Here is a 19,751-nt window from a genome sequence, read left to right on the forward strand (position 1 = left end):
TTCTAACGCGAGTGACGCCAATTTACTTCATTATTGCTAGTATATTATGACGTAGAACTGTAGGAATTCATATTAATTGTAAATATCAAAACTTGTAGTAAGGTGCCCTTTTGACGAGTCAATGTGCCCTTCTTTTTTGGTCCCCCCCTAAAAATATTTCCTGGATCCGCCCATGCTAACAGGGTAGACACAAGAATTTGGGACAAAAGGAGAAAAGATTATTATTGAACCAAGTAGTGAATGCCTTGGCCGACGACTTTATATTTGGCCAAACCCATCAAAATGGGTAGCGTCTGTACAATCTAATTAAAATTAGCTCCACTATTACATGTGGATCTAAAGACAGCCAGTTGGAGCTCATGTCCACCAATCAAAACCTTACTTGCAGAATCCAGACAGTGATTTAAAAATAATTTGAAAACATTCCGAATTATCCTGAGGGTATACGACATGTTTCGTTTGAATTACGAATGCCTTAAAACATGTTTTATTTTATAAAATAAATAATTTGTAATGTAAAACTGAAGACTGATTTAGATTTTTTTAATTTTTATAAATAAATAAATAATTTGTAATGTAAAATTGAAGACTAATAACCCATCCCGTACGTATTGGTTCGCTGTACTGCGGCCACTAAAATAGACTCGCCCGATATTTTTTGAATTTGTATGCTCCCAAATAACGTTATATAAGGCGAAGTGTGATTGGTCAATATTTAAATTATTATTTACAGACGAAATGTTACCTGGACATTGGGACTACGCAGTGTCGTTAGTTTTAAATCACTGGCAGGATTCTGCAAGTAAGGTTTTGATGGGTGGACATGAGCTCCAACTGGCCGTCTTTAGATCCACATGTAATAGTGGAGCTAATTTTAATTAGATTGCGTCTGTGAATGAGAAGAAAAAAAAGGTACAGTGCACACCCCGTGTACCCACATCCAAGTAGAGATATAATTTAATATCCATTTTGTTTTGACGAGCCAACGGGCATACACACGCTTTTAGGAACATCCTTGAAAATCTGACTGGTATTGAAGACACCAAGAATCTACATTTTGTTTTCTTGGTGGGCAAGAAGAAATGTATTGCATCTAGGACACCTCTTAATAATGCACACCACAACAACGCACGGTGTATCAGCATGCTGGACAACAAATTCACACCATTATCCCGTGACACAAACACCCAGAAGTTTGTTTTAACCACACCACTTGAGCGCATTGGATATTAATCACGGGCTATTGGATGTCAACAATTTGGTTATTGTGATACATAGTTGCTGAAAACTCGCTACATTTGTTTTTAATAGCAGCAAGGAATCTTTTATATGTACCTTCCCAGACATACCACAGCTTTCGATGTACAAGTTGTGGGGCACAGGTTTAAAGGGGGGGGGGGGGGGGGGGCGCGCAAATCTGAGATCCACCAAGAGGATACGATCCTTCCACCCAGACACCAAATAACACACCCAGTATGTTTCAGCTAGAGTCCTAATCCAAAATCCCAAAATGAACAAACAAAAATAGTAGGTTAATAACAGTTTTATTAGCACAGCAAAACAAAAATTCAATAGTATATCATTAGAAACAATCACAATCACTAATTTCATAGTGACACATATCCATAATCACAACTGTGCTTCGTCAAATGTTTAAATAGAAGATGTATATAGTTTGATTAAAAAGGCGGCGTAAAAGTGAAAGACCCTGAAATTTTTGTGGTTATAAAAATATGGTTATCTTCTGGTTAAAGGTCGACCTCAGTACCGTAAATAAAACTAAAATAAATTATAATAATATGATTAGTTATGCAACCATGAAAGAAAGAAAACAAAATTGTGAAGAATAAAATAATGGCATCAGTCTCTCTCTCTCTCTCTCTCTCTCTCTCACACACACACACTTTCTATTGACAATGAATGTATAAAACTACACACTTCAAAGTGGACACAGAAACATCAAATCCTCAAAGAAAATTGTGGACATCATTCAAAGACGAATCTCGTTGTATCGACCAGGCAATAAATAACTGTCTTATAATTGAAACTGTTTTTGTTGTGACATTAATGTTGGCCCGTTGATGGAAATGTGATGCCCATTAAAATACACCATACTACAATGTAGTATTATTATTGCAAAGACATCGCCAACAGAGAGGCTGGGATGTTTGACTTTAAAAAAAAATCATAGTGGGGTAGGAGTTGCTACTAATATTTCTATAACAATATGTTTTATTTGAGAATTATATCAGTGCAAATAAGTATTATAAAAATACAATGTCAAAAGCAGCAAGTAATGATTTGAAAATATTAACAAACATGCTTCCTGCAAGCAAATGTAGATTTGTAAACATGCTGTTTCATGTATCGAACAATTATCACAATGGAACAAATTAATTCTACAACAGACATGGTTTTCAAAATTAAAAAACCAAAAAACAACATTGATATAAATTTGCAAAATGTGCTGAACAGCAAAACCAATAACAATATCATGTTACAATACTTATAACTATTAAAACACTGTCCCTGACAAATTTTACATTGCGTTAATAATAACAACATGCATGATGCAAATATTAACTGGTAATGCATTACCACAGTATACAATACATTCCCACCTATGTTACAAACCACATAATAATTAGTAATACATATGTAATATCACATGCCGCATCTAATTTCACCACCTACAATTTCCACACCTCATTTTTTCTAATCCTCAAAGAAAATTGTGACCACCATCAATATATTTGTTTGATATTCAACTGTATAACTATTGTTACTTGTTTATTTGAATTGAAAATTATTTAATGTTATTTCTGGCTGCAGCATTTCCACAACATTTGTCCATTATGTTGTCTGAATTATACATATGTGATGGAGGTAATATTTTGCTTCAGTTGATTTGTCAACAACAGTTCTGTTGGTGACGAGTTTTCCTCCAATTTTCAAGTGCAAGGGTGATTTGTGATGTCTCATTTAATTTGGTCTTTTCTTCTTGTTAGTGACAAAGTTCCTGCATGTAGTGAAGGTCTTGTCAAGGTTTGTCTGCACACAACAAGGTAGTCACATCTTGCTTTTCTTGATCTTGTGGAGATTTTTCTGTCCCCAAGGGTGTGTCCGTCTGTGATGAAGGAATGGTATCTTGTTCCACATGATCTTTTAAAGGTTTGTCCATCAAGTGATAAAAGTTTGTCAGTGATGAAGATTTGGTGGTTTGCTCTAAATAGTTTGTCCATCTGTGGTGAAGGAATGACGACTTGCTTCAAACAGTCTTGTGAAGGTTTGTCTAGCAGAGGTGTGTGCATGTCTGTCTGTGGTGAAGGTTTGCCTGTCAATGGTAAAGGTATGTCTGTTGGTGGTGAAGGTTTGTCTGTCAGTGGTGAAGGTTTGTGTCAGTGGTGATGGTTTGTCCATCTGTGGTGAAGGAATGATGACTTGCTTCAAACAGTCTTGTGATGGTTTATCTGTCAATGGTAAACATTTGTGTGTTATTAGCGATGTTTGTCAGTGTGTGGTCAAGGAATGACATCTTGCCTCAAATTACCTTGTGAAAGTGTGTCTGTCTGTGGTGATGGTTTGTCTATCTATGGTGTTACTTTCTCCATCTGTGATGAAGGTATGTCTGTCTGTAATGAAGGTCTATCTATTTGTGGTGATGGTTTGTCTGTCTGTGGTAAAGGTTTGTCGATCTGTGGTGGTGGTTTGTCGATCTGTGGTGATGGTTTGTCAATCTGTGATGAAGGTATGTCTGTCTGTAGTGAAGGTATATCTATTTCTGGTGATGGTTTGTCTGTCTGTGGTAAAGGTCTGTCTATCTGTGGTGATGGTTTGTCAATCTGTGGTGAAGGTGTGTCTGTTAGTGGTGAAGGTGTGTCCGTCTGTGGTGATGATTTGTCTGTTAGTGGTGAAGGTTTGTCTGTCTGTGGTGAAGGGATGATATTTTGCTCCAACCGGTCTTGTGTAAATTTGTCTGTCAGTGGTGAAGGGATGACATCTTGTTTCAACTATCTTGTGAAGGTTTGTCTATCTCTGGTGGAGGGGCGATGTCTTGCTTTATTTTGACACTTGAAGATCTGTCTGTCTGAGGTAAAGGAGTAATGTTCAAATCCACCACGTTGTATGAAGGTGTATCTGTCTGTGGGAAAAGGGCAACATCTTGCTTGATCTGATTTTGTGGAGATTGTTCTGCTTCTGGTGAAGCTACGTCTTGTTCCATCTGGTCTTGTGAAGATTCATCTCTCTTTATTTCATTTTGTGAATATTCTTCAGATGCAGGTGGTGATTTTTCTGTTGTTAGTACAGATTTCATGTCTTGTTCGCATATTTCACTTTTTGGTGAAATGATATCTTGATATATTTGATGTTGTTGATATGTTTTCACTTCTAAAAAAGACTCTATTTTTGCCAGGTGCGTCTCAGGTGGACATTCTTGTATCATGTTCCATGCTCGTGGTGAAGGTGCAATTGTGTCTTTTTGTTTGTCCATTTCTTGTTCAGGCATTTCACTCTGGGTTGTTTGGAATTCTGGACTTTCCATCTGAGATGAACAAACAAAATCTTGTACATTTTCTTCCATCTTTTTAATAAGTGTCATATCATGCAGTGGTGTCAGTTTTACTGAAGTTGAATTATCTTCGTGCAAAAGCGAAGCAGTCTGTTCAACATCTAATGGTGAGGAATCTGGAATAGCTGGCTCATTTAGATCCGTGTTTGGTGAATGTGAAATAAGGATCTTATTTACAATTTCATTTTCATCAAGACTTTGTTGAATGGGCAGTGCTGTCATGAAAGTGGCATCATATATTTCTTGACTTGTTATATTCTGTGGAGCACTTGAAATACTTTGCTCACTTATTCTTGTTTCTGGTGTTGATGTAACCTGAACATTACCATTTTGTTGTTGAACAAAATCTTGATCCAAATTTTTACCGTCTACATAGAGATTTATTAGCAATATTTCATTGCTACCTTGGTCAGAGGATTTAGCGTCAATCATGCCTGGATGTTCTTTATCTTGTACCGATTCCTGAAATTCAACACAAATATATGCTTCTGTTTGATCCTGGCTAGTTCCATTTACTAAAGAAACATTTCCAATATCTATGAAAGTATCATCATTTGTTGCCTCTTTGGATGATGGTTCTTCAAATGTTTTAACTTCACTAACAGAAATCTTCTGGATATTTGCCTTAATTGTACTGGCCAAAGCCTGTATCAAAATATCATCGTCCTTGAATTGTGATTCTTTAGTGGAATCCAAAACATCAGATGAAGTTTCAGCATCAGCTGAAGGTTGAATCTCATTCTTTAAAATAGTTTCTACATTTGTAGTATTTGTTGTGCATGCATGCACTTCATCATTCTTCCCAGCTGCACTGATTGCTTCTGGTTCCAATTTCTCACTCAGTTCCTCTGGAATGTTAGTGTTGTCCACTTTATATACCATATTAAGAGAGGACTGGTCTTCCCCACTGACAAAAATACCATTGTCTGAAAAATGTGAAAGCTCCCCTCTGTCTTCCAGCTCAGGCAGACTATCTTCAATAACCCCTGTGTTGATTGGTTGAACATCACCCATTTCTTCAAATTTTGTCCGATATTCATTTTTCTTTTCAAAATCAGGAGATGCATTTACATTTTCAGTGTGGTCTTCATGATCGGATTCTTCATGATTGACAATTTCTCCCCTTTCTGAATCCTGTTCCTTCAGATCAAAAACCAATCCCCATGGGTCTTCTTCAGTTACATCAAAAATCATTCCAGCTGGATCATAGTCTTTCATATTAACCTCCATTCTCTCTGGATCTTGTTCCTTCAGATCAACAACAATTCCCTTTACATCTTGGTCATCCTGCAGATTAAAAACCTTTCCAACTGGATGAGCATATGCAGTGTCTTCATATTTGGCAGAGTCCAGAAGAGATAAGGGTTCACCTGTTACCATCTCCTTGGTAGTATCAGCAGCAGTGGAATGTAACGACAGAGTTGGTAGAATGGTAGGCCTTTCATAGTCATCTTTGATACATGGAACAGCAGTTGTTTCCATTTCCTTTTGTTGAAGGTTCACTTTTGTCAAAGAAGCTTGGCTGAGATTTGATGATGAACGACTTTCAACTCTTGGACTTAATTCTCTTGAAGACACTGGTCCTGCTTGTTTCTGGTGCAATGCTTGCAGCTGGAGAGCCACCTCCTCTAGCTGACTTTCACTGTCTGAGGTGTCCCCCATTTCAGAGCCTCTGCTACACACCAATACTGGAATTCCTGCATGGATGTCAACCGTGAACTGGTTATCTTGCACCTGCTCCACAGCAGACACACTTCTTGGGCTACTCCTTGTTGATGAACAGAGCACAAAATCTGGCTTTTTATCAAATTCTGATATATCAGTATCTAATAAAACACTTTGGTCATTTCCATTAATAAAAGGCACTGCTGTTTTAAATGTCAATTCCACATTTGTGCAAGGTCCATCACTTTCCACTTTTTCTGACAATATCTGGATATCAGTTTCAGATTTTAATGTTTGAATACGCATTTCTGGGATTTTTTTCTGTTCCAAACTACATTCAGTCAGAGGGCGTTTACTGTTAATATCAATAACTAGACCCTCAACTTCATTCTCAGTACCTCTAGAAATATCGGTATGATCAGAAAATGTAGACGATGTTAAAGATGTACTGACGTCTGTACTAACGTCTGTGGAGCCGAGGTCATCTTTTGAGGTAGTGCTCCAGCGTACTGCTATCATGGAGCCTTGTTCTGTATCATCCTTGTCAGTCGTTTCACTGGAGGTAGAACTAAAAGTAGGATTGTCATTTACGGCCGAGTCAGAGGTCACATTTGATGTAATGTCTTCTTTCTGTGTCTGTCTGTCAACAGAACTAGCTTGCATATCTTCTAAAAACCTGATTGCAACTACATGTTCTATACTATCTGTGGTCACAATCACATCAGGAGTTTGCTGGGTATCTGCACTTTCTTTTTCCGGCTCTTGTGTTAATGTTTCTGAGGATGAAAGCTGACTGATGGATTTAGTTCCAACATCCATTTCTTCAGTAGTTATTTTCTCATCTCCTAACACTCTAACTGAAGTCTGCTGACTAGTTGTTTCTTCTTCTGTTGATGACTGTGTCGATATTTTACTACTGCTGGATCTATGCTTTCTCATTCTTTGTTTTCTTGATTCAACACCTCTAGTCAGTGTTTGTCCAGAGGATGACAATAAATGGGTATCCAGAGGCAGGAGCTTCTTCTTCACTGATATCTTACTGGAACTTGATGACAGTAAGCTGCTCTGCAGACTGTCTGATCCCCTGCTTGGTGTTTTGCTTTCAGAGCAAATGCGAGAATTTACAGACATACCACTTGTGTCAGAGATCTTTTCACTGTCTGCTCCTCTTGATGAAGCAAAACTTGCCATTGAGGATGATCTACTGTTTCCCTTTTCTAAATCTGTTTTAAGCATAATTTCTTTCAAACTTTTCCTCGAAGGAGCTGGGATGCCGCCTGGCTTTAGATCACCTAAATCTGAGCTATTAAGAGACATAATGCTAGCAGATGAATGTCGTCTTTCTTGCTTGACATCATTTGAATCTGGAATATTGTCCATGGTGTTATCTTTCAACATATCTGCATGACTTTCACTTCTGCTGTCTACAGACTTGACTAGTCTTGTACTGCTGACAGAATCTAATGTTTTTACTGGTTCTGTAGAGTCTGGGTAATCTGTCTGCTTTTGTGGGCCCTTGTCTGATGGTGTTTTCGGTGTTTCCCTAGTAGATGTATCAACTGATGTAAGATCACTATGAAGACTAACAGTTACATTTTCTTTTTTCTTCTTTTGTTCCAAGTCAACCACAACTTTTGGTTTATCAGCAGAAATGTTCTTGGATCTTGGAGAGGGCACGTAGTTTTCAGCAGGATAGCTTTTTATTTCTGAATCATCATGCATCTGCATTCTCTTTTCGGGTGATTTCTCAAAATCAGATCTAATAGATTCAAGGATTACCATTGGAACATAATCTGTAATTTCTGTAGATTTTACAGCTGCTTTATCGTTTTCAGCAGAAATTGTCTCCTCCTGATATGGTGGACATACAGGCAATATATCTCGACTGCCTTCAAATTCTGATCTCTTTTCCTCCATTTCAATCTGCTCATCAGTGTTGGCCCTATCTGGTAATGACAAACCATTGTGCTCACTTTCTGATACAGGACCAATTGATGCTCTGCTTAGACTAGATTCACATCTCTTCTCATTTTCTCTCTGGACAGGTGACGGAATTCGTGGAGTGTATTGTGCTTCAAGTGGTTGATCATCTGGAATATCCTTCTCTACAGATGCTCTACTGGAGACTGACTGAACATGACCACTGGTTCCAACTGCATCATATTCAGCACTGACTGGAAGATCTGCTGGCAAGGAGAAGTCATCTTTCATTCTTTGATCAAGAGATACGGAGACTGACTGAACATGATGACTAGCTACAACTGCATCACATTCAGCACCTACTGGAAGATCTGCTGGTAAGGAGAAGTCATCTTTCAGTCTTTGATCAAAAGATACGTCTTTTTCAAATGAGCCTCTGCTCAGTCTGGAAAGAGATCTTTCGGTTTCTACTTCTGGATGATCACTTTTTCTGATGCCTCTTCCATGGGGTAAAGGTTCATTTTGTTTGCCTACATCAGTAACGTCTTCACCCAAAGGATCTGCAACACCAGCATTCAATCCACTACTGCTCCAACATGACTGCCTTAATTTTGGTAAAACTCCTCTTGATGATGAACAGGTTTTATCAATGCTTTCAAGGATCTTATCTTTTTCAGCTGACAACTGCTCAGCAGTAACATAGAAAGGATCTCCATCTTCAGCGAAAACACCAACTTCTTGTTCGTTTCCACGCTCCTCGGGAACATAAGCATATGCAGATCTATAATAATTTGCTTTCTCAGTCACTAAGGAAAATTTGGTATCCATGAACTCTTCTGTTACAGAGCCCCTGCTTTCTTCTTTCAGATACTTCTTTCTTTCACCTTGATTGCCTCTCCATGCGTCGGGATCTGGTGGATGGATGTCTTCATCATAACCTCGGTATTCAGATGAACATTTGGAGTCAACGCTGCCATCATAATCCTCATCATAGAGGCAATCTGTGTTGGCATGTTTATCACAAATAAGGGAGGTACATTTCAAACTGGATTCATTATCCTTTTTCACCACAGTAATGTTCTGTCTTGCTCCTTGACGTTTGGGTCTAACACTCATAATGTCCTTTTTAGTTGTTTCTGTCTCGGATCTCGAAACCAAATCAGTCGTGGTTGTGTCGTAATACTTTTGTGCGTAAGTCATATACTTTGACAACTTGCTATCAAATGATGACAACGAAATACTGTCTTCATCGGTAAACACTGGCCTGTTGTCAAACAAGTTGTGTCCTGCAGGAATATCATCTCTGGAAGAGTACGGTGTGGGGATCAGGTCTCTGGAAGGTCTTGGAGTTGACATCCAGGCGGTTTTGATGGTTGGAAGTGATGTGTTTGGCGACAGTGGGGCCACTAAGCTGTAGTGGGAGGCAGTCAGTGGGGTACATGAGAAGGATGATGACGAAGACTCTTTGTAGACGTAAGAGGTTGTGAAGTCGGAGTTGTAGGAAGAAGAGGTATTTGTGTAGGAACCTGAGGATGAGGACGACCCGCGTCTCACTAGAGATAGAGGGTCAGCTGTAATCTGAGCAGTTCTTCTCCTGAAAAACACAACAAGGTCATCAATCAACTTTAAATGCAAACATTTTAAAGGAATTGCCCCAAGTTTGCTACAACTGTTAGAGGCTTCTTACTAATACAGCCTTTGTAATCACTAAAATAACATTTTAAATACATTTTTCGGTTTAGAGCATCAGTGTCTCTACATCCAGTGACCTTTTGATCGTCCTAATGTTTATAGTAGCTTAAATTAACAGATATTTTTTTTTATCATCATATATCTTTCATTTTCAGTGCAATCAAAGTATGTGATATTTTTCAGATGACATAATTTAAGAATTTGATAACTTTGCAAATTAGATGTAAATTAATCGAGGTCACAACACTAGGTTTATTGACATTTCAGCAAACGTACTAGGGTAACACTCCATAACTGATGTATGCATTCATAGTCATAAAATAAAAACATTTCAATAGCAATTTTACACTGAAAGCTGTCCAGCATTCAGAAAATAAAAAATGTTATGCACTAGTTTTTTTGATGTAAGGACATCCAAAATGACATCATTCGAGTCATTTCAATTCAAAAAGACACCGCGCCAAATATTCTTACATCATTTGAATATCTAGTAATGGCGGACTGGAATTAAAGTTGTGTGTACAGTTTACAAAAATGTGTGGTATTAAGCTTGAGATTATATAATAAAGAGATTATTACCTCGTGTGTTTCGGTATTGTCAATATCATATAGTAGGAATAAAAATAATGTATTATGCTCGACAGAGGCTCGCATAATACAATTTTAATTCTTAATATATGATATTGACGATACCGAAAAACACTCTGGTAATAACCTCTATGTATAATCTGGTTTCATAAGTAGCCCTTTCAATTCAGAAAATTGCCTCAGAATATAGACAAATTATTTGATTTATTTGTATCAGAGTTGCCTAGTAATTGTATGTGACACACCACCATCCCAAGTTGTTCCTACATGCGAGGTTTGATGGTCCTGTATGCAAGATATAGTTCGGACAAGGAATTACAATTATGTGCAGTAGACCGTGAACAGTAGGTCACAGTGACCTAGTAATAGTACACGACACCCCGATCCCAAGTTGTTCCTAAATGTGAAGTTTGATGGTCCTGTATGCATATGTATGCAAGATATGGTCCGAACAAGGATTTACTGTTACGTGCAGTAGACTATGAAAAGTAGGTTACAGTGACCTAGTAATAGTACGCGACACACCACCATCCCAAGTTGTTCCTACATGTGAGGTTTGATAGTCCTGTATGCATCTGTATGCAAGATATGATCCGGACAAGAAAACATTGACAGACAGACGGATGTTCAGACAGACAGACAGACAACGTCATACCATAATAGACGGGCATATAAAAAGCAGTACTGGTCTTTCAGTATTGATAGAAGATATGTCTTTGATAATAACAGGTGATTAGCAAGGCGTTGACATTCCTCAAACTATATTTACAACATAACTTACTGGAACTCACAGGAAAACAACAAGTATCAAAGCAGTCAGATATTAGGGAGACACAATTAAAAATAAAAACAGAATAATATTTAATCTACAACAATAAGAAACAGATTTATATAGAAGCAAATAGTAACAGTAAGCATTAGTAAGAAAGACATTTTTACACTGAATAAGATAACAATAATGTTAAAAAAGAACTATATTTTTTTAATTGGTCGAATTTACAAAGCCTGTTTTTTGTCTTACAGATGTGTAACTGCATATATTTACAATGCTTAAACACCTGTGTTTAAGAAAAACATGCTTAATAAATTTAGACCAATATATGTAAACAAAATAACAAAGCAAGAGGTATATTGAGTAAGAATCTTAGTATAGTCAAACCTGTCCTAGCGGCCATCTGTAATCAGCGGTCACCTGCCTTAAGCGGCTAAACTTTTCCCATAATGATTTAATGTGCACCTGTAATAAGTGGTCACCTGTCTAACGAGGTCAGCAGGCCACCTAGATCGGATCCCAAATTGCTCAAATACCTATGTTAAGTGACCACAGTAAATGTTTACTGTTATATAAAAGGGATATTTTAACAACAGCAAGAAGCCTAAAGTGCAGCAAATAACCGATCTTCACAACTTCAGGAATACTAGTACCCATTCAGTTCAGACATCTGAACTGTGTATCAATTAAAGGTAGACTAAACAAGAGCCTTATGTGTTGAAAAGATGCATACCCGAACCACCAACACATACTGACACTTTAACAAATGAAAAACGCGTAATTTTAGAATTAATAAAAAACCATGATTATTCCTGCTAACTGGGGGCAGCCATTTTGTTTCGTTTTTGTGACGTCCGGTGGTATAGCTTGGGGTGAAGTGACGTCAGCTCAGGTCCAACTTCTCTATTATGCACAGTGTAAACAAACGCTCTAATTTACGACAAGGTGCTTCGCTTTCATCAACCTGACTTGTAAAACAACATAAATGACTTGATAGTATAAGTTATAGTATTTTTTTTCTTTTAAAAAATCCAAACAAAAAATGCATATTTTTAGGCCTATTGGTAGGATACGTTCGAACAAAAAATGACCACTCACGATACCCAAGTGATAATTTTCTTTTCTTTGGGACTACGTAATTGGTCAGTTTTGTGATTTTAGATGGGAAAGTCTACTTAATCAAGGGTTTTACAGAATTACTTACAGTAATAAAGTGATAATGTCCATTATGATTTGAGGGGTGTCCGCGTGGCTATCAGCCAATACCCTGTGATCTTAATAAAAGAGGCACGTCTTTTTAGTGTGTCTAAACACAGTGTCTAGGGACCATCTAAATATACACCTGCCAATCAAGAACCACAGGTACAGTCCACGGAAAGGAAAGACCAATTAACCAAGAAAACACTCCAACTATTATTTCAGTACGTGGGTTAATTTATATACAAAATATAATGCAGTTATTTCAACACTTTGACAATGGTGGTTTATTTTGTATTGAACAATAAGCAACATATACACATTGCTGTGTTACTGGGATGGATATTATTACAGAACATTGCGATGCATCCGCAAAAATCAGGTATGTTTTGTTCCTTCAGTTTGAAGACTAATTCCTGACGTGACACGTTAGGTATTACGTAACCACCAGCTCGCCAGAGGGCATCTTCACTGGGATGGTGCAAAATGGCTGCGCCCGTTATATATAATAGCCATCACATTTAACCGTTTTATTAATTAACTATACGATTATACTTGTTGATATTAAGCAATAATGTGCATTATGTATCGTTGAACATACCAGTCCAAAAGCCTTGCTTTAGCATTCCTTTAAGAAAATATGACATTGGAATGCATCTAATGGCCTCTGGGCAGGCTATGCTTGATGTTTGACTTACTATGACAATACACCTCATGAAGTAGGAATTAAATAATTAAATGAAAAAATAAAACAAACTTATTGAGAACAGTTAATTTAATACATTCCAGTTGCTTTTTTTCTGAAGGAGGCGACATGTCAAAAGTTGATTTATAGTCAACTGTGAAGTACACATCCGTTAATTAGAAACAACAACAAATGTTTTAAAGACTATAAGTAGCAATCTGTATCAGCGGCCACCTGGCTTAAGCGGCCACTTTTATCTACTCTCTTGTGATCGGCCTCGGTGGCGTCGTGGTTAGGCCATCGGTCTACATGCTGGTAGGTACTGGGATCGGATCTCAGTCGAGGCATGGAATTTTTAATCCAGATACCGACTCCAAACCCTGAGTGAGTGCTCCGCAAGGCTCAATGGGTAGGTGTAAACCACTTGCATCGACCAGTGATCCATAACTGGTTCAACAAAGGCCATGGTTTGTGCTATCCTGCCTGTGGGAAGCGCAAATAAAAGATCCCTTGCTGCTAATCGGAAAGAGTAGCCCATGTAGTGGCGACAGCGGGTTTCCTCTCAAAATCTGCGTGGTCCTTAACCATATGTCTGACGCCATATAACCCTAAATAAAATGTGTTGAGTGCATCGTTAAATAAAACATTTCTTTCTTTCTTTCTTTCTACTCTCGTGTGACCGCTTAAGTGAGGTTTGACTGTACCACTTGCTTTGTTAAGATATGTTTTGCATGAATTTAGAGTACTACTGGGACAATACGTTTATGATAAACATTCTAAAAATTTAACTAAGTTATTTAATAGAAATAACTGGGAAGCAATTAAAGTAGTAAGAAGTATTTGATACAATGATCTTTTACAGAGAATACAAATTTTAGGACATTTATTATCAAGACAATCAGTGAATTTTAATGTCTTTAATTTATAATCAGTATGCCAAATTTGAATAAATATAAATATAAAACAATGCAAGTAGATGCACAAGAAGTAAACAGAATGTCTGACTTTGGAGGAAAACCTCTGGTAATTATGTCACATGGTTTGGAAACATTTGCTACTTGCTGAGGACAATTCACACTGCATTATTTAATATAACAGATGTTCGGCACTGGTTGGTATACAAAATAACCCACCAAGATACAAAATGGAAGTGGAAACAATCTTGATACAAGGATGATTATATGTCACCAAGTATGAAAAATACCTGTCGAAAGTAAATAATAAAAAAAAATTGTGGAAACATTACAAAGCACTGTTGTCTAGGCCATTAGTCATGATGAAAACTACGCGAAAGGAAAGGCTTGTTTGTTTAACACCACCTCAGAACATTTTAAACCATGGCTATTTGGTGTCTACGATATGGTTATTTATACATTTGATTGAGAGAACATGACAGTGGAAACCTGCTACCAGGAGTACTGGTGAAATACTCACTAATGGCAATTTTGAGTCTGTCTATGGCAATTTTTAAATGGTAACTTTTAAAACAAATATAAAAACCAAACATAGTCCCTTCAACAGATGGCACCAGCCTCAGTGGTGCAGTGGTTAAGCCATCGGACTACAGGCTGGTAGGTACAGTGTTCGCAGCCTGGTACCGGCTCGAACCCAGAGCGAGTTCTTAAAGGCTCAATGAGTAGGTGTAAGGCCACTAAACCCTCTTCTCTCTCACTAACCACTAACCCACTAACCCACTGTCCTGGACAGACAGCCCAAATAGTTGAGGGTTGTGCCCAGGACAGTGTGCTTGAACCTTAATTGGATATAAGCACGAAAATAAATTGAAATGAAATGAATCAACAAAAAATTGCTGTCAGTGCCATGATGCCATGATTAAGCTTGAGCCCTGTGCTACCACAACATAAGCTACTCCCATCAATAAAGTGGCAAAGAATTTTTTATATGCACTTTTCAAATGATACACATGTACATACCAAAGCATTTGATGTATCAGTCGTGAGGTATTGGCTGACACGGGAGATTGATCCTATAACATTCACATCTCAGGCAATGGGTGTACCACTGAGCTACATCCCACCCCAGAATCGATTCCTGTCGGTGGGCCTATTGGGCTATTTCTCGTTCCAGCCAGTGCACCACGACTGGCATATCAAAGGCCGTGGTATGTACTACCCTGTCTGTGGGATGGTGCATATAAAAGATCCCTTGCTGCTAATCGAAAAGAGTAGCCCATGAAGTGGCAACAGCGAGTTTCTGTCTCAATACCTATGTGGTCCTTAACCATATGTCCACGCCATATAACCGTCAATAAAATGTGTGGAGTGTGTTGTTAAATAAAACATTTCCTTCCTTCCCACCTCAGATGCCAAAGGACAGGAAGATTTATGAAAGAACATGCACAAAGAAACACAGGACAGTATTTTTGTAGTCATCATTCAGAATGGAGGTTATTAAAAAAACAGGAAGCTGTACTCTAAACTCTATTTTTGCAAAACTCTAGCAAGCAGAGTCAGAAGCATCAGTTGCAACTAATCTCAAATCTAACTTTGTTTACCTGTGATAACGTCTTCTTGTTCCTGTAAATCATATAGCTTTGATTAATAACAGTGAATTTGTGAACAGTGACTGTTGTTGTAACAAACATGCATGTGACGGTGCAAGACGTGTACACAAAAGTTCAAAATACACAACAACAAATAGAAAACCGAAAACTCAGGATTAATGCAACATTATCGGAAACATCTATATGTGGCTGATAAAAAGGTAATTTTTTAAATACTAAATTCTAGACAAAAACTAGAATGAAAACAAAATGTAAACCACGGATGATTATTGATGTGAAATACCTCCCCTCATTACTGATGTGTCTTCTGTCGTTTCTTAACATTTATAATATTTTTATATAAAAACTCTGAATTAGTAAAAATTTACTGTTTCGAACTCAGATTACAATACAGGTATCTATCAAAATGTGTAGATGTAATTAAAAGAGAAGTCTTTGTCTTAGTTTTTGTCTTGAAACCATCAACTTTTAAAAAAAGAAAGAAATTTTTTTAAATGTTAAAGAAACCTTAATTTTTTTTGTATATTTATAAACTCTTCCAATAGTACGATAGAAAAAATAAAAGTTTATGTACATACATAGGTGCGATTATAAATGGACTAAAACATTGTTAATCAGTCAATAAAAAGTGTCAAGTAAAATGTGAAGATGACATTTTATCCTGCAACCACTGTTTCTATTGACAGATTATGATGACCGATTAAAGCAAAGTCATAAACGTATACTAGCAGAATATGACTTTAGATGCCACTCATATGACGTCACATGCATAGGTAGCTTACAAAATTGCTCATTTTCCCTTAATTTTTACGGTCTGCAGAATAAAAATAATAACTAGTTACTGACGTCGGATATCGGCTTTATCCTGTTCAGGCCGAATGAAAAATTCCCATTCTTACCATCACAGGATAAAGCAGATATCCGACGTCATTAACTAGTTATTTTCTATAAAACCTGTGAAAATGTTTTTGTAAACTGTGAAGATGTTTTAGTAAACACTGATGATGTTTTGGAAAACGATGATGTTTTAGTAAAGAGATGTTATTTTAAGAAACTGTGAAGAAGTCTTAGCTGTAAAGATATTTTAGAAAACTGTGAAAATGTCTTGGCAAACTGTGAAGTTGTCTTAGTGAACTGTGGAGGTGCATTACTAAAATGTAAAGTATATTAGTAGACTGTGAAGGTGTCTTACTAAACTTTTAAGATGTCATAGTGAAAGGTAAAGGTGTCTTATTTGAATCCTAAATGCATGTTTCCACGAATGTAAAGTGTAACCTTAGTTACCTTTGTGAACTGGTTTTGTTCCTTTTTCCATCCGACATTACGGCACGGTTGTCAGAATGTGTTTCCTCTGATTTCTCAGTCACCTACAAATACAGACCGCAATAGAAATTACTGAATGGATTTCATAATTTAACTACACAAAATCTTTGTGGTAATAATGTGAACAGCACAAAATGAAAGTGATCTAACAAAGTGTTCAGGATTACCTTCAAGCATATTTAGTGTTAATAAACATACATTCAATGTTAGAAGTTTTCTTTTTAAATCACCTAACTGACTAACTGGAGCAGCTGTTGCCCACAGTTGGATCTTCCTGATCCATAGATCCGAGTCTCCACACAGATCATTCTAATAACCAGATTCATGGAAACCCACACAAAATATCTTACATAATCTTACCTGTGACATGGGCTATAGCAGGGCTTCTAGAATTTTTATAAAATTCACTAGCTATGGGATCAGTGATTTTAAAAATTTACTAGCCACGATTAAAAATTCATTAGCCCTACTTTACTTTAAGTTAATATAATTTTACTAAACAATAGTAATAATCAGATATGTCACCTAAAGAGGGAGATAGAGCTTAAAAACACTAACATTTGGGGGTTGGGGTGGGGGCAGAATATTCATATTTACAAAATAGACTTAACTGCAACATTTGATCCAAAAAGATTTCACTAGCCATCGGGCATGGCAATAGTAGTTAATTACTAGCCCAACATTGAATATCACTAGCCATGGGAGTGGGGCTACCATAATCTAGAAGTCCTGGCTATAGGGAAAATATCTCTTTATAGGAACAAGTAGATTGTTAATACCTTTGCTGGTTTAAGTTCCTGAAGTCTCTTGGAATATTCTTTCTTCCCTGTCTGAAGACCTGCATAAAAACACACCAAATATTAATTATTATATTATTTCAGATAACAGACGAGAGGAAAGGAATATTTCTTTCATGTAATAATCAATGTAATTCACAATCAAACAGGTAAATACAGGTGAAGTGGAAATTATCAACTTCTTTCAGGTAATAATCAATGTATTTCACCGAGTCAAACAGGTAAATACAGGTAAAGTCTAGATTCTTACCTTCTTTCAGGTAATAACTGATGTTTTTCCGAGTCAAACAAGTAAATACAGATAAAAGTCTAAATTCTCACCTTCTTTCAGGTAATAACTGATGTATTTCACCAAGTCAAACAGGTAAATATGGATAAAGTTAAAATTCTTACCTTCTTTCAGGTAATAACGTATTTCATCAAGTCAAACAGGTAACTACGGGTAAAGTCAAGATTCTTACCCTCTTTCAGGTAATACTGGTAATCAACATATTTCAGAGTTGAAATTGTTATCTTCTTTCAGGTAATAATCAATGTATTTCACCAAGTCAAACAGGTAAATACAGGTATAACTCTCACCTTGTTTGAGGTAATAATCAATGTATTTCACAGAGTGGAGAGCCACCCCCACGTGGTCTGTGTAGTTCTGCACCTTGCCGTTCTCTGTCAGGTGGGGGATGTCAAACAGGAAAATACAGGTAAATCTCTCACCTTGTTTGAGGTAATAATCAATGTATACTACTCAAAAGAATTTAAGGGTCAAAAATTTATAACCAAATAAGTTTCTGAGTGTATTAGATTGATGATGTAAACTACACCAAATTTTTTATTTATTGCTCCATATTTACAAAAAAACACAAATAAACGTCACTGTATACAAGAAAGTCACATGACATGCTGTCAAAGTTGAAGGTTGTCAAACATGGATTTTACACATTAGAACATTCGTTTAATAGTGTGTGAATCCACTCCTGGCGCGAATACACTCGACACATCGTTGCCTCATGCTGTTGATCAGACGTCTGAAGAACTCTTGGGGAATGGCCTGCCACTCTGCCATAAGAAGTTGACCCAGATCATAAAGGTTGGCCGGAGGGGCATGGTTATCCCGAACTCTCCTGCCTAATTCGTCCCAGGCGTTCTCTATTGGGGCCAAGTCAGGAGAATATGCTGGCCAATCCATCCTGGCGATACCTTGTTGTCTGAGAAAGTCCGTTACCACCCTGGCGCGGTGGGGTCTGGCATTGTCATCCTGCAGAACTGCCCCGCCGCCAATCTGCTGAAGGCCTGGGAGAACCAACGGCCGGATAATCTCATTCAGATAGCGGATTCCATTCAGATTGCCATCCACCACATAGACGGGGGTCCTGTGGTGGATAGAGATGCCGCCCCACACCATGACGCTGCCACCACCGAACCGGTGACGTTGTCTAACGTTAACGTCAGCGAAGCGCTCCCCAGGACGTCTGTAGACACGAACCCGACCGTCGTTGAACTGGAGACTAAACCTGGACTCATCAGTGAACATCACTCGACCCCACTGAACACGTTGCCATCGCAGATGAAGCGTGCACCAGTGACGTCTGGCCGTTCTGTGACGTGGTAGGAGTGGTGGTCGAACAGCCTGGCGACGGCAGCGTAGATTATTGGCTCTCAGACGATTGCGTATGGTTTGATCACTCGAGTTCCAGTCGCAGTCCGCAGATTGTCACGTAATCGGCGTGCAGTGGTTGTGCGTTGACGTAGAGCCATATTGGTGATGTAGCGGTCCTCTCTATTTGTAGTGCTTCGGGGTCTTCCCGAACGTGAACGATTTCGAACAGAATTCGTTGCTTGGTACCGTTGCCACAGTCGGCCAACGACACTCTGACTGACACCAAGTCTCAGAGCAACATTTCTTTGCGTATTGCCATCCTGAAGCCAAGCAATAGCCCTTCCTCGATCTTTGATAGTCAGTTGAAGTCGTACCATTGTCGAATTTGGAGGGTGCACCGTACACGAACGCAAGCTCCAATTAT

General features: G+C 37.9%; 1 protein-coding gene across 2 annotated transcripts in view; it reads right to left on the bottom strand.

Annotated features, from left to right (window-relative positions):
* Positions 1 to 1,528: 1,528 nt before the first annotated feature.
* Positions 1,529 to 19,751, bottom strand: part of LOC121381250 (myb-like protein X) — a 30,823-nt gene continuing 12,600 nt past the window's right edge. Inside the window, exons 2-5 of one of the 2 annotated variants that reach the window (XM_041510486.1) lie at positions 17,716 to 17,774; positions 16,898 to 16,980; positions 15,605 to 15,626; positions 1,529 to 9,749 (exon numbers count right to left, since the gene is read on the bottom strand). In XM_041510486.1, the coding sequence (XP_041366420.1) occupies positions 4,007 to 9,749; positions 15,605 to 15,626; positions 16,898 to 16,928 (5,796 nt within the window). In that variant the 5' untranslated portion in view covers positions 16,929 to 16,980; positions 17,716 to 17,774 and the 3' untranslated portion in view covers positions 1,529 to 4,006. The remainder of the gene's footprint in view (positions 9,750 to 15,604; positions 15,627 to 16,897; positions 16,981 to 17,715; positions 17,775 to 19,751) is intronic. The other variant, XM_041510487.1, reaches the window with a different exon arrangement.

Source organism: Gigantopelta aegis, chromosome 9, assembly GCF_016097555.1.
Source record: "Gigantopelta aegis isolate Gae_Host chromosome 9, Gae_host_genome, whole genome shotgun sequence".
Lineage (NCBI taxonomy): Eukaryota > Metazoa > Mollusca > Gastropoda > Neomphalida > Peltospiridae > Gigantopelta > Gigantopelta aegis.